The sequence below is a fragment of the Malurus melanocephalus genome, unplaced genomic scaffold (assembly GCF_030028575.1).
Source record: "Malurus melanocephalus ecotype Western Australia unplaced genomic scaffold, MMel_1.1 scaffold_739, whole genome shotgun sequence".
Classification (NCBI taxonomy): domain Eukaryota; kingdom Metazoa; phylum Chordata; class Aves; order Passeriformes; family Maluridae; genus Malurus; species Malurus melanocephalus.
Genome location: NW_026623971.1, coordinates 192,860 through 208,025, shown reverse-complemented (window position 1 = coordinate 208,025; position 15,166 = coordinate 192,860). Strand labels below are relative to the sequence as shown.

General features: G+C 34.3%; 1 protein-coding gene across 1 annotated transcript in view; it reads left to right on the top strand.

The window, feature by feature from the left end:
- The window catches only part of PPIP5K2 (diphosphoinositol pentakisphosphate kinase 2), a 42,136-nt gene that overhangs the window by 9,824 nt on the left and 17,146 nt on the right, over positions 1–15,166 (top strand). The window contains exons 6-21 of the mRNA XM_057384725.1: positions 282–436; positions 796–897; positions 2,596–2,757; positions 3,391–3,512; positions 4,706–4,807; positions 5,362–5,448; positions 6,363–6,438; positions 6,520–6,629; positions 7,664–7,749; positions 8,383–8,508; positions 8,625–8,746; positions 10,177–10,359; positions 12,213–12,354; positions 12,920–13,143; positions 14,676–14,803; positions 14,994–15,108. Coding sequence (XP_057240708.1) covers positions 282–436; positions 796–897; positions 2,596–2,757; positions 3,391–3,512; positions 4,706–4,807; positions 5,362–5,448; positions 6,363–6,438; positions 6,520–6,629; positions 7,664–7,749; positions 8,383–8,508; positions 8,625–8,746; positions 10,177–10,359; positions 12,213–12,354; positions 12,920–13,143; positions 14,676–14,803; positions 14,994–15,108 — 2,042 coding nt within the window. The remainder of the gene's footprint in view (positions 1–281; positions 437–795; positions 898–2,595; positions 2,758–3,390; positions 3,513–4,705; positions 4,808–5,361; positions 5,449–6,362; positions 6,439–6,519; positions 6,630–7,663; positions 7,750–8,382; positions 8,509–8,624; positions 8,747–10,176; positions 10,360–12,212; positions 12,355–12,919; positions 13,144–14,675; positions 14,804–14,993; positions 15,109–15,166) is intronic.

The following is a 15,166-nucleotide window of genomic DNA, read 5'->3' as shown; positions in this document are numbered from 1 at the left end:
CTTATGCAGCTTATGCACCAGCAGGAGACAATTTCCTGTCTGACACTGAGGGAATCAACAGAACTTGTGGAACATAGTATTAAAATAAAATAATACAGACATGGTACAGCAAACATATACTGCAAGTGATCATCAGGTCTTTGTGCAGTCGTTAACAAACCAGAGAAACGAAGGTGTAATACATTATTACTATTTTAACCTGCAAAATTAATGCAGATCTCTTAATAATTACATTCCGTTAGTATACCTTTACAGGTTTATTCCTTTGTCTGTTTCTTCAGAATGCAACTTGATTGAAGGAGAAGATCACGTGGAAGTGAATGGAGAAATTTTCCAGAAGCCCTTTGTAGAAAAGCCAGTCAGTGCTGAGGACCACAATGTTTACATTTATTATCCAACATCTGCTGGCGGTGGAAGCCAGAGGCTCTTTCGAAAGGTGAGACTATGGTACTAAACCTTTTGAAAAGCTGCAGGTGTCTAACAAGATTGCAGAGTGATTCTGTCATATCCTGCTTGCCTAGGAATAGTGGCAGATTGGAGAAATTAATTTCAAGAGAACATGTAGATTGAAGGAAGACGTGTTTTCTTGCTATAGAAAGCTCTCCGCTACTGCAGATTTTTAGCACGCACTCAATGCATTTACAGAATCTTACAAAAGATCTTTAGGAAATGGTCAAAAGTTTACTTCATTGATACAGAAATTGTGTCTCCAGTTCAAGTGTGTTATTTTAGATAATTCTAAAGTTTCTCAAGCAGTATCCTTTGAGTTTTTTAATGGAAAAATATGTTTTTCAGATTGGCAGCAGAAGCAGCGTTTACTCTCCTGAAAGCAGTGTGAGAAAAACAGGCTCCTATATTTATGAGGAATTCATGCCTACAGATGGAACTGATGTGAAGGTATGACAATTGCACAATCTTATTTATATTTAGACCAATCAAGTGCTCAGAATTCGTCAGTTTTAAAAACTGTAGAGTATCTTTGTCAAGGATGAATTTTAATTAAGTTTCAATACAGTTCATAAGTAAAGAACGTATTTCTGATTCTAGCTAAACATGGTACTTGTAATGTAGAGCAGCTGTGCTTGCTTTGTTAGATTCAAGGCCTGGAGGCATGTTACCCAACATACTGTCTTTCTTTTTTTGTATTGTATTAGTGCCGGAACAGCATTTACTCTCCCTCGCTAACAGATGCTGCCTAGGTATTTTATCTGAAGGTTAAAGGTTATAAAGAAATCTAATCGACATAGATCTTAGTATGCTAATTAATAAACAAAAGTAACTTGGTAAAATTTTATGAAGAAAAGAACCTTTGTTTACCTTACCTGTAATAATTTTCACTCATTTATTTAATTTCTTAATAGAGGTAAAGATTAGGTACCATAAGAGAATGATGAACCAGAGCAATAACAAAGTAGATGCTAAGTCAGCCAYGTATGAAGATTACTTTCTTTTCCTTTGTGTTCATTCTGTCTATTTGAAGCCCATTTCAAAATATGTGAAAGCTGTTTTACAATGTGCATAAGAGATTACCATATTTAGACAAAAAAAGTGCCAGTGTAGACAGTGGGAGGTCCAATCCAAAATGCCATTTTACCATTTATTAAATGCTGTTTTATTTACCAAGGCAGTAAACTTCTTGGTATCATTTGGTGGTACGTGAGGGGAATGCTCTTTTCATGTTCTCAGAAAAATGCCATGGTGTTCTCTTCTGGTGGTTATTCTGTGCAACACTTTGCAATAGGTTAATTTGAATTTACAGATGTTTGTGTCAGAACCTAGCAAACTTTAGAGATGCAAATAGCTTGAGGAGTAGGGATTATTTTGACTAGTTGTAGTGTAGTCATCAAGCAGCAGTGAGCTTTTAACGAAATAAATAGTAGATTTTCCCATCAGCTTTATATTAGGTGGTTTCACTAATCTCGCATTCTTTCCTGAATTCACTAAATTGGCAACACTGGCAGTAATTTGCTTTATTGAATACTTTATATCAAGGCTTGGAGTTTGTTTTTTTTAGTTAAAGAAATTGTATTTTTAATAGCTGCTGACAAGTGTCTTCTAGCATATGCTCCAGACACCTTCCAGTGAGCATCAGAACTGTAGTAGAGAGATAGCACAATTGTTCTCTCAAGCTCCTGCCTTGTTACCGTAAAGCTGGGCAGATCTTTGCTTTGTATAGTCCTGTTGAAAATGTAAAAATATTTTTTTATTAAGAGAACCACTTAGTCCTGCAACCAGGTTTCCATAATAAGTAAACTTAAATAATTCTCAAATTAACCTGTTCTCCAGGTTCTGCAGATACTTTGGAGAGGAAAACAGTTATATCTCTGTACCATCATAACTGAGAAATTAATCTTTCTTCATTGAGTTTTATAATAACTTTTTCTTGTTCTATTCTAGGCTGTCAGTAAATTATGTGTGTTCTCTGAAGGCAGAGAATGCCACTGAGGAAGGTACTTTAGTGTCACCTTTTAAATTAYGAAAGCAGCTAGTATATTTTGATGTTCTTATCACATTTGAGTTACTTGCATACATTTTGCAAATTTATATAACATAATTTAATTACACTGAATCAAGAGCTCTGGTTTTTCAATATAGGTATACACAGTAGGTCCAGACTATGCTCATGCTGAGGCCCGAAAGTCTCCAGCTCTGGATGGCAAAGTAGAACGAGATAGTGAAGGAAAAGAAGTGAGATATCCAGTCATCCTGAACGCAAGAGAGAAGTTAATTGCGTGGAAAGTATGCCTTGCCTTTAAGGTAAGCGGATTGCTTTCCTATCTGATCAAACACTTAGTGTTAATTAATTGGTTGTCACATGAAGCTTTCCTAGCATTTTAGTGCACAGAGCCAGTAGTGGTAATTGCTGCATAACTCCTAGGAGGGTGAAAAGTTTAACTTCCATATTCACATCTTTTTTTGATCAAGGATTTTTCCTTTAATATATTGAAAAGTTCAGGATACGTTGCTTATGGTGCATTAGTTTCCTGAATTTACATGTTACTATTGTGCCCTCCTAGCCCACAGTATATCTGTTCTATGCGAAATATTTTCACAGGTTTTGGTAATGGTTTCTATGTTAGCGAAACACAGTTTCAGTAACATTTAGTTATAAGTTATAAGGAGCGTATAGTTATAAGGAAGTTTGTGTGATGTGAACTTGACTTTTGATACTAATACTGATAAGGATATGCAGAAAGGATRAAATCAAGTTGGGGATAGACGGCTAAGAATAGGAAGATGTTTGAATGATGTGGGTGAATGTTAACGCGGAACTGACAAAAGGTACTTGAACATAAAATGTGTCATGTTTTTGCATGTTTTCAGATAAAAAATAAAGTTTGTTTAGAATAAGCGATCCTAAATCACTTGAACTTTTATTCTTAAAAACAGCAAACAGTTTGTGGCTTTGATTTGTTACGTGCTAATGGACAGTCGTACGTGTGTGATGTGAATGGCTTCAGTTTTGTGAAAAACTCCATGAAATACTATGATGATTGTGCTAAGATACTGGGGTAAGAGTTTTCTGAATTATTTCAGAAGATTTGCTTGTTAACTCCATTGTATATCACTGTATATCATTGTATATATATATGTATATACATATCATTTATGTACTACAGATTTCTTATTCCTATTAATTATTAACTAAGTATTTATTAAAAATTAGGTCTCGCATTAAGTCATTAAAATAAACAATAAAATTATTAAAATTTAACTTAAAAAAATTCTAGCTAAATTCCTTGTTCCTAAGATCATCCCAAACATCTATTTAAAAGTGCTTAAAGCTTACTGAATAAGTATTTTGAATGCAAGATTAAGCTCTTCAAGGTAGTTGAGATATTTTCAAACTATCTTCTATCATAATATTTTGTCTCTGCCACTGGAGGCAAAAGAAGGTGTAACCAGGGGATCATTAGAATTGGGTACAGAACTCTGAATGCCAAGGAAATGTTACAGTCAAAGTAAGCTGAGCCCATTTTGACTGGCTTCACAGTAAGATTGCACTAATGAGATATGGCATGACTTTTTGCATCATCTAATAGTCTGGAATCTTATGAAAGGTTTTTCAAGTTTTTTTAAGTTTTTTAGCAATTATGTTTTGGCTTATTCTACTTTAAGGTGGACAATTTTCTTCCTCCATGTTACTGCTTTTTATGTAGATATTAATCTGAAATTCAGTATATTTTGATAAAATGTATTTGTGGAAGAACATCATTGTACCCGTCTTCTTGAGGTGAAGATTACATTGTCATTTTTTAGTGATGACCAGTGAATCTACCTATTTTTCCTTTTTTATGAGAAACTTTTAAGAAACTACTGGTAAATATATCAGTTACTCTTTGAGGAGAATAGCTTAGTGATTCTTAGGCACTTGTAGTTAACCAGTGAAGCCAATTGTCTATACCCAAGGAATTCTTGTAGGAACTAGAGTTGAAAAGCTTGAGTTTATTACAAATATAGAGCTGGTAGTCTAAAGTCCCTGTAGCAGTTGTAATAACTTTAAGTCATTAAGTGATCTTTATTACATAAATAAAAGAAAAGTATGTATCTAGACATTTGTGGCTGCTAGTACTYCAAAACTGCATTAATCAAAATGCATATATATAATCTGTTCAGGCTGGAGTTGGCATGTGTTGTATAAGCTTTACAAGTGCTTTAAACTTACTTGATTTGGTTTTTTTTTTCTTTTTAATCTGTTTTTTAGAAACATCATAATGAGAGAACTTGCTCCACAGTTTCAAATACCATGGTCAATTCCTTTGGAAGCTGAAGACATTCCTATTGTGCCAACCACATCTGGAACAATGTAAGAAAATAGTATCTACCCCTGAATTATGCAAATTCCCAGTGTAACTTTTGTGTGAATCTTTTTTTCTCTTTACAAGGTGTGCCCACTTTGGCGTATGAATGGTTGTTTTGTATGCTGAAAACAAGGAAGGAATCACAGTTGCTATGCCTGCAGTCAGAGTTTCTCACCCTTAGTCAAGCTGAGTATAGAACAGCAGATTTTCAAGTGTAGCATCTTTTATGCATAGCTTCCACTGCTAATCATTGTTCCAGCACCAGCTTAATATGCACTTCTAATAAACATGCTCTCTCATTTAATGATCCTCAAAATTGTTGTTTTAAAAACTACTTAAAATAGATGTTCTTTAGTTACCTAAGTCTTAAAAATCAGTATTTATATTTTATACCTTACATCATTTTCAGTTAACCTTATATTCTTGCATATGCCTTCATCACTTCTGTAGTTACGTCAGATGACTACAGCTTTGTCAATTGTCTTGATTGTGGTTGGTTTACTGTTAAATAAAAGAGCCTTGTGTACAGACTTGTAAAATACAACTCTTGAAATTTCAGGATGGAGCTTAGATGTGTTATAGCTGTAATACGCCATGGGGATCGAACACCAAAGCAAAAAATGAAAATGGAAGTAAAACATCAGAGGCAAGTAGAATCTTGGTAAAAATTACTTTCCATGTTTTAGAGTATAGGATTTTGGGAGCTAAGCAAGAATTCACCAGGAATTGCACAATTGCAGGTTGCTTTTTGTTCTGTTTTCATCTAAATCTAACTGATGTTGCAGTTAATTAACAAGTATGCACGTGTCTGTCTAACAGGATTGTCAGCTTGTGCAGATTTCCTTCACATGCTGTGCCTGTTTGATCTTATGGAAAACACTTTTGTATCGATATATGTTTTTATTAAAAACAATGCAGCAGAGAATGTTTCTGTTCTCCATTAGACCATGACTTATGCCTATTGCTTTTTATTCTTGTATACAAGATGTGTTGTGTGACTTTTGTTATTTTTTTTTTGTCAAAGTTTAATAACTCTAAATTTCTGGTAGATACTGTCTTTATGTTAGCATTCATAAAATAACATGCATAAGTGACCTGGAATTAGGTGCAGTTTCAGTAAAAAGGAGTTGTTTCTTTTGGGACTAGATTCTTGCATTCAGTGCATGATGAAGAAGTGTGGGATTGCTTACCTGGTATTTTTGGTCCCTAATTCTGTTCAGGATCATTCTTGAAGATTAAGAATTGACATAGCTGCATATTGAAATATGATACCATTCAAATATATAGAATATCCTCTTTTTTTTTTTTTTTGAAACTGTTAGCAATTCAGTAAGAAAACATTTTCAGTGCTCTTATTTCTCTAATGTGTTGAAGACTTTCTGAGGAGATGGGATTTGAATAAAACTTGGTTTGACCTCTCCTAGTGCAGGTTTTAACCTGACTTTTAAATAGTGTAACGGTAGTAATATTAGATAACTTTAAGAGCCACATATTTAAGAGTCAAGTATAGTAATTTAATTTGCTGATTAAATTTCCTAATCACAAATCTTTCTCTTAAAGGTTTTTTGATCTCTTTGAAAAATGTGATGGATATAAATCTGGAAAACTGAAGCTGAAAAAACCAAAACAGTTGCAGGCAAGTTTGTCTTTATTTTTTTGCTATAATACTTTGTAAGTAGAAATCTATTTAAATAAATTTTATGTTTCCTCTCTTTAGGAAGTGCTTGATATAGCAAGGCAGCTCCTTGTAGAACTTGGGCAAAACAATGATTCTGAAATTGAAGAAAGTAAAGCAAAACTTGAACAGCTAAAGACTGTGTTAGAAATGTAAGTGTCTAATTTTCAGGCTTCATAGTAATGAAGTTATATCTGCTCTTTTGACCTATTTCACCAGTTAGTGCTTGGATTGCAATATAATAATATAATGATTCAAGCACAAAATTCATGTAGAGAATTGATGTCATATTTGAAATGGGCCATCACTTTGTTTTTTTTCTCCTAGACTTTTTAATTTAACTTATTGCTGTATTGAGTGTCTCAGTACACTTGCAACATGAGAAAGTTATCTTCATTGATATTAAATTCTGTCTACTTGCATGTTTTTAAAATAAAAGTATTTTTATGTAGGGTCTTCTTAGTGCACTGTGACATAATGAAGTCTGGTAGAGCCAGTGAGAACTTTAACCATGTGTACTTGTCTACCTAATGCAAACTTTGAGGATTGAACATATATAAGACTTTGTATACTAAGCCTGAAATATTTAGTAATTAAAAAAAAACCCAAAACTTTAAAAACCCAAACAAAATAACAGAAAAAAACAAGGCTTCAGGGTTTGTTAAAGATCTAGGATCTTAGGAATGTACAGTGGTAATAGGTATTTTTAATTTTAAAGATATTGGGGAACAGACAATTCTTTTGAAATGTAAGATAATTTTTAAAATACTGAGTTTTTCTTGAGACCTTAAAAAAAACAGTATCCAGGTATCCATCTACACTGTCAGACCAGTTTCTGGATATTGATAGCCACTATAGTTTTGGATCTGAATAGATGAATTCAGTTGTGCCATCTGCAAATACTGCGTGTTATAGTTTGGGGTTCTTCCCAGTTTTATGTTCAGTGTTGTAAAAAAATTGAATTAGTTAGTATTTTATGATATTCCATTATAGCGTAGGTATTACTTCTGCTAACTCTGTGCTTGTTGAGTTAATGTTTATTAACTCAAATGGTGGTCAAATGCACAACTCACTGACCAGCAGAGATTAATTATATCCTGCTGCAGGATGTTMGCAGTTTTGGAGGAAAATATTTAAAATGTTTGTCTCTTTCTTCCTCTCTCACTTCTCCCTGTTCACGCTTCAGGTATGGGCATTTTTCAGGCATAAATCGCAAAGTTCAGTTAACGTATCTTCCTCATGGCTGCCCGAAGACTTCCAGTGAAGAGGAAGGTCTTGTATTACTTTTGTACCTAATAGTTTAATATCATGTGTGTATAAATAGTCATGGGCGAGTGGTGTAACATGTCTTAATGTTAAGGAGGAATATTTTGTTCTGAAGGAATGTTTACATTGTTACCAGATACTCACGGTCTCTTAATCTGCTGAATTGTACACGTGAAAACCCTGAAGTAAATTCTACCTGAAAATTCTATCCCTGCTCTTTCGCAGCAGAAAAGTAACATTAAACAAAAACTTCAGTGATTCACCAGAGTGGTGTTTGGAGCCAGTATAAGTAAATCTTACTCAACAATTACTATCTTTAAAATGTTTATTAAATGTAGGATGTTTAGCATCCATTTTGTTTTAATTTTTCTTTCTTGGTTTACTTTTTGCTTCAGATTCATGCTAAATATTTTTCTTATATATTCTCTTCATATTTTACCTACTTCTGTTTTTTCTGCGTAAAGTGCCCATTTAGTTCACAAGGTTAATATTTCCTTAATGCTAGAATGCTATTAAAGATTCATAATGTTGAAGAGATCCTTTAACGATCCTTTCATAGATCAAATATTTTTTGTTCATTTGGAAAGAAAAACTTACAATATACTTCACTACTAAAATCCTCTTCCTATGTGCAATTAGATAATAGAAGAAATGAGCCATCCCTGCTTCTGGTTCTAAAATGGGGAGGAGAATTGACCCCTGCAGGCAGGGTTCAAGCAGAGGAGCTTGGAAGAGCTTTCAGGTGTATGTATCCAGGTGGACAAGGTAAAAAGAAAATAATAATAATAATAATTAAAAAAAAAGTCATGTGAGTGTCATAAATCACTTTTGAAGATAAACAAGTGCAAAATGAAAGTTTGAGCAAAATATTTGTTTGATAGGAGATTATGCTGGCTTTCCTGGATGTGGTTTACTGAGATTACATAGCACTTACCGACATGATCTGAAAATTTACGCTTCTGATGAGGGACGAGTTCAGATGACTGCAGCAGCTTTTGCAAAGGTATGATGTGGAATGATATTTTCAGTTTTAAAAATCTGATGTTCTCAAGTTTGTTTTTTGTTTTAAAGACTGGGAGAGATACACAGTTTATTAGAAAAAGATATTTTTGAAGAGGAGTTTAATGTGAAAAAGTATCCAATTAGTGTGCCAAACGTTTGAAGTTCTTTGAGCAGATGAAGATAGGTTTTAATTAAGCAGCCCTGTCCGAGGCACCTTTGTTCTGCAAGGCTCTCCTCCATAGGATTCTTTGAGTAAGGTAAAGTCTGCTCATTTGAAGTCATGGACTCTAATGCAAGTGTTTCGTCTTTTTCACATCTCTGTGGATCTGTTGTAATGTCAGATTTCAATTACTAAGACTGGTATTGACTTTACTTTCCTGACACTTCTGAGTAACAGGTCCAGGGCAATGCACATGCTCAGTAGTTTATCAATAACCTGTGTTAAGGGATTGTCCTGGGTGTTTTCCAGTAATGTGATTGCTTGTGCCTCCAGTATTGCCATGGAGGTATCCAGGGCCAAGAGGTTCCATGGAAACAGGGCCTGCAGTTAGGAGACTTTCTCAACTTGTGTTAAGACTATTCCATCCATTTCCCTTTCTAATTTGTATCATCTGTAGCAGAGGTCCACTTGATATTGTTCTGTCTTTGTTGCTTCCAAAAGGTCCTATTTCTAGTTACAGCAAAAATCCATTCATGTGAACTATTCTGCCCTTATCTCTGTAATTTGAATTAACCTAAAGCTCTACAAGTCTTCAGACTTCTGTTTCTCCTGTTTCTTTCCATGATGTGTATTTTTGTACAGAAATATTCCAGTCATCTGACCTGCTTTCTCCTTGGCAGCAGGCTTGAAGAAACACACCATTTCCTTCCTTATTCCAGAGTCCTTCCACGGGCGGAAAAGTCACAAAAGTTTCCAGATTTTTTCRTTTTGTAATTCTCCATTCACCTCTTGTTCAAAGCTGTTGATTGTCCTGTAGTTCACATGGCTTGGGCTTTTGCCTCTGTAGACTCTACCTGTCTCCCGTTTGTTCTGCCAGATGCTGTTTGGTTTGCTAACTCTTCCCATAGCTCCTCTCAAAAGTAACTCAAATCCTTCAGCAAAGCACATCATCCACAAGTCAGGCAGCTGTTGCTTCTAGCCTCAGGGCGAAAGCACCTTTGCTCCCTACAATCCAAGGCCTGAAAAGCTGGTGCTGGGGAGCATTCTCTGTGACATGCCATCATCACTGTTGCACCATGATTATTGATCTTGCACGCTAGCAGTTTTTACGGGGCCATTTCTCTGTTAATACATGCATTGTGTCCCTTTTTATCTAACCCATAGTGAAGAGATACATCTTGAATTTAAGTTAGTGTTTTGGGTGCATTTTTTTTGATAGTCATATTCGTATCTTTATCTGTTTGCCTGAAAAATTGTATTGTTTGCTTCAGGGACTGCTGGCCTTAGAGGGAGAGCTGACTCCTATTCTTGTCCAGATGGTGAAAAGTGCTAATATGAATGGTCTGTTGGACAGTGACAGTGATTCTTTAAGCAGCTGTCAGCATCGTGTTAAAGCAAGACTCCATGAAATTCTCCAGAGAGATAGAGAATTTACTGCTGATGACTATGATAAGGTTAGCACTTGATTGTATTTCCTGTGAAATAAAATAAATAGTAATGAAAATTCCTGTGCAAAAGTAATGAGCAGTGATTTTATGCATATGTTTTGCAGAATTACTTGGGTGCTTGCAAATAGTTTGAACAGTAAAGAGGGCTGTACCATTTGTGGCTGTAGGTATTTTGGGTAATTGGGATAGTTACAAACTTTGAAGAAGGACTAGATGGGGATATCATTTGTAAATCTTTTTATTCCAGAAATGAAGTTATATTCTTTACTGTTTTTGTAATCTTTACTTTCTCAATGTGTAGTGTAACAAAATGGTTGCCTGCTTACTGGAGTTGTTTCAGTATTTAATCTGCTGCATTTTTTCTTTTCTTAGAATACTAAGATACTGAAAATCAGTGGAATATTTTCTAATCAGTGAAATGAAATACTTCATTAACATGCCAAAGTAGTGAAGGGTAGTATAGTTTATTTCAACTTTGTACAGAACACATAATTGTTCCTAGTTTTAAATGCATTGTTTGTTATAGTTAAGAAATTTGTCTTTCAGTTGCCCTTACTGTCTTGTATAACAACTAAATCAAAGTCCTCAAATGAGGTTTAAGCTTAAAGTGCTGTTTTTTGAAAAACTGTTGAGAGCAAATAAATGAAGAATAATATACCCTGTAAATACTCTGTGTGGATTCATTTAAACATATGAAGTATCATGCAAACCGCTGCAAGCAGGGGATCCRTCAGTAATTGGAAAATGCAAAGATTTATTGATGTTTTTTATATAGATATAATCAGATTAGAAKTGTGGCTGGAGCTAATTGAGTACTCTTCACTCACTAAAAGTAACTMATCTTTGGGATTATGAAACAATATATAAAAGCTTTTGGGGGATTCATTTATTTGCATAAGTTTTTTTATTTACTTGCGATTGGGGAAAACTGGGTTTTATTCCTTTGCTTCCTTCCCTATTATAAATCAATATAAACAAATCAATTTCCTGATTTACTTTGTTGTAGTGGGGAGATAGGAACTGCTTACTCTTAGGTAGAGGGCAGAAATTTTCCATACCCAAATTAGTCTATTCATTTCGGGAAACTAAGAAAAGTGAAAATAAGTGTGTGTTTTGTATATAAATTACTATTTAATATCATTAGTCACTTCGGATTCTGGAGACTTTTCTAAAAAAATTAGGTGAAGCCCCACACATTGATTATTGTTTTAGTGACAGACAACTTGATGGTGATAGTTTGTAGCTTTTACCATTTCTGTAATTARTTCAGTTCTGGAGAACATTTTATATGTTCTTGATATATGTGGATTTAAAGTGTTTCTTTCTGTGTTTGTATCCTGCAGTCCTCTAGAAACAAAAATCTAGGACAGAAGCAGATAAACTTTTCTTTAAGGTATCAGTTATTGTAAATCTGATTGTTTGTATAAAGAAAAAATATTTTGTAAGGCATGTAGCCTAATGACAATATTTCTAATAGAATTTTTAGTAAGGATTTGAATAGAGAATTTATGGAAGGAAGTTATGGAAGCTTGCTTTAAATATCTTTCCAGTTTTCCTGTTTTGGAATAAAAGAAATGTTTTTATGAGTTCTTGTAGTTACTCACATTTACTGTATAGAATTAGTTGCTCTATGAATTTCTTATTGCCTCTGAATCTCTAGTAAATGGTATTACCTTTTGATGTATTTTCTTAGTATCTCAAAGAGAATAGATAATTGAGAAATTGCTTATAAAAATTCTAATAACCTGCTTGAGTGCTTTTCCTCCAATCCTTGGAATCTTTGACATGTTACGTCTTATCTCACCACGTCTTTAAAAACTAATCTGTTCAGTTAATTTTGTGTTTATCTCAAATTCCAGCTTACTCCATCTGGAAGCATCTCGCTGATAAAATCAATGCAGGTTATTAAAAATCCTGTAAAGACATGTGACAAGGTCTATTTCTTGATCCAGAGCTTGACTTCTCAGATCAGGCAGAGAATGGAAGACCCAAAGTCTGCAGGTACTGAAACATTTTTGTACTTGTATTTAGTTTCTCTAGTTTACATATATGAAAAAGAATTGTAACATAACTTCTCTTATGAACCTCAGTTTTAAAAGAATATTAGCCAATCAATAATGAATTATGGATTTTCACCATCTGATTTCATATGCATAGTTTTAAAGTGAAAAGTAGGAGGAACATGTGGTGATTATGCAGGTAAGAGCTCTGTGGTTAGAAATTCAGGCCTCCAGTGTTTGCAGAAATTCTTGTCTTAGTTACTTGAAACTCAGCACTCCACAAAAGTAATAGGAAAAGTCAATGGTACTAAGGCTAAGTTATGGGGGTGCATCTTATATTTAAGTGGTGTATTTCTGCAGCAGTGTGTTTTACTACCATAGTGTAGCTATGTAGTTGTGATGCTTTCACCACTGAAATGAATCTTTTGTCCAGCTGTCCTTCTTAATAGTAATGCAGTTAATTTATTTGATCCCTCTACAATTTAGTTGTTGCTATCATGTGAGTAAAATGTCCCTTTGTTACTTGAATGACCTTAATTACTTATAAGAGATGTATGTCTATTTAGATATTCAGCTATACCACAGTGAAACACTAGAACTGATGTTGCGCAGATGGGCCAAATTGGAAAAAGACTTCAAAACAAAAAATGGAAGATACGATATTAGCAAAATTCCTGATATTTATGACTGTATAAAATATGATGTACAGCACAATGGATCCTTAAAATTAGAAAACACAATGGAATTATACAGACTTTCAAAGGCTTTAGCTGACATTGTGATACCTCAGGTAAGCATTTTTAGTTATTAAGTAGAAGAAAGTGTAGAATAAATGTTTTTTCAAATTTTTTGTGCAAAATATCTACTCTGTGTTTTCTATTGAAGCTCCTACTTTTTGCAGTAATAGAAGGCTTTAACATGATCTCATATTTTTCAGTAGCAAATTGATTGGGATTTTTTAAGAAAAATTCAATTCATAATTAATTAAGGTGTGTTCAGTGTGAACTTTTCTTAGAAATTTAAGGTGTAAACATGCCTCCTTCCTTTACAGCAGTGTATTAAAATAAAGCAGTTCATYCCCGCTATTTGTCATAGATTTATGTGCAGTCTTTATGAACAAYGCTGCATTCTGAAATGGCTTTTAATTTCATTTCCCCTGCTTACAGAAATTTCATTTTTGGGCTCTCTGTAAGTGACACTGGAAATCCTAATCTATGTAATTTACCTTATTTTAAACAATTTTAATTTAAAAATACCTTCCTGCTTTTTCAAAATGCTAACAGTCTSTGTGATATGAATGTAGACATTAAATAGCATAGCATTGCAGGCCAGAAGTAGACAAGTTAAACTTACATGCTCTGCAGGCTGTTAAATTTGGGTTAGCTCTAAAATCTTGTAGGTGGCAGGACGTGATACTGATCTGTGTTAACAGGAGAGAGGAGACTAAAGCTTTCCCCAAGTGTCCTTGCAGTTAGAGAGCACTGTGGCAACAGAGGTATTCACCCATGTTGTGTGCAAAAGTGAGGAAAGTTCTTCCTCTACCTATCTCTCAAATTCCTCGATAAAGAGGACAAAAATAGTAATGCATTGTGTTTTGTGGGTCTGTCAAGCTGGAATTCTGAACACAAAGTCAGAACAGAGCCGGTAAAAATGAGGACATACACTGAAGGAAGAAAAGCAAAGAAAATTTGATAGCCTATATAATGCAAAGGAAGAGTGCTTATGTTGTTCCTAGGGCAACAGGAAGATTCATTCTAACTGTGAGAGCACTTTCATAGCGGGGCAGCACTGAGTATGAAGCTCCTGGAAGAACATATTTTTGAATATTGATGATACTATAACATAATGTGTCCCAGTTGTACATAAATACCATTCATGTTATTATTTGAGGTAAAGAGAAGATTTTCTCTGGGATAGTCTACACCAAACTGAGACAGGCATATCAAATATGTCTCTTCATTGACTGTTAAAATAAAAAGGCATTGTGGAGGCAAGATAGGAGATGGAGATGGTGACAGGAAGGAGGAATGACTCCGTAGATGTTTTGGTTAAGAAGAAGAGTTTTATCATACTCTGAAGGTAAATCCACTTTTGTAGTTTAATTAGTGGATAACAAAATTTCTCTGTATCAAATCGAACAACAGGAAGGTGAACTGCTTGTTGAAGCTATATCAGTAATCAGATGTAGTAAAAATGCTAAACAAAATGCTTTGCAGCCAGAGAAAACTAATAGGTGACTAACTTACTTTAATAGGAAAGCTTTGAATTAGAAGGCATTTTAATCTTTAACTGAATTTTAAACGTCAATTTGTTTATACACAGGAATATGGTATTTCTAAAGCTGAGAAATTGGAGATTGCCAAAGGTTACTGCACTCCTTTAGTCAGAAAAATTCGTTCTGACCTTCAGAGAACTCAAGATGACGACACTGTAAATAAGCTTCACCCTCTGTAAGCCAGTTACTTTTTTACATGGTTACATTAACTTCCATAAAAATTAAAGATATTCCATAGCTTTCATACTTGAAGTATCTTTTTAGCTCACAGAAATTAGAAAGTGTAATTTATTGATTTATTAACTTTTATTTTAAAAATAGGGACATGTCTCATCAGTTCTAATAGCATTTTTCTTTCTTTTAAGCTACTCCAGGGGTGTAATGTCCCCGGAACGCCATGTTCGTACCCGGCTGTATTTCACCAGTGAGAGTCATGTCCACTCTCTGTTATCCACCCTTCGTTATGGTGCCTTATGTGATGTAAGTTCCTCTGTTGAAGCTCTGATGCTTTGAGAGCAACCTCAATCTTCCTGTGATT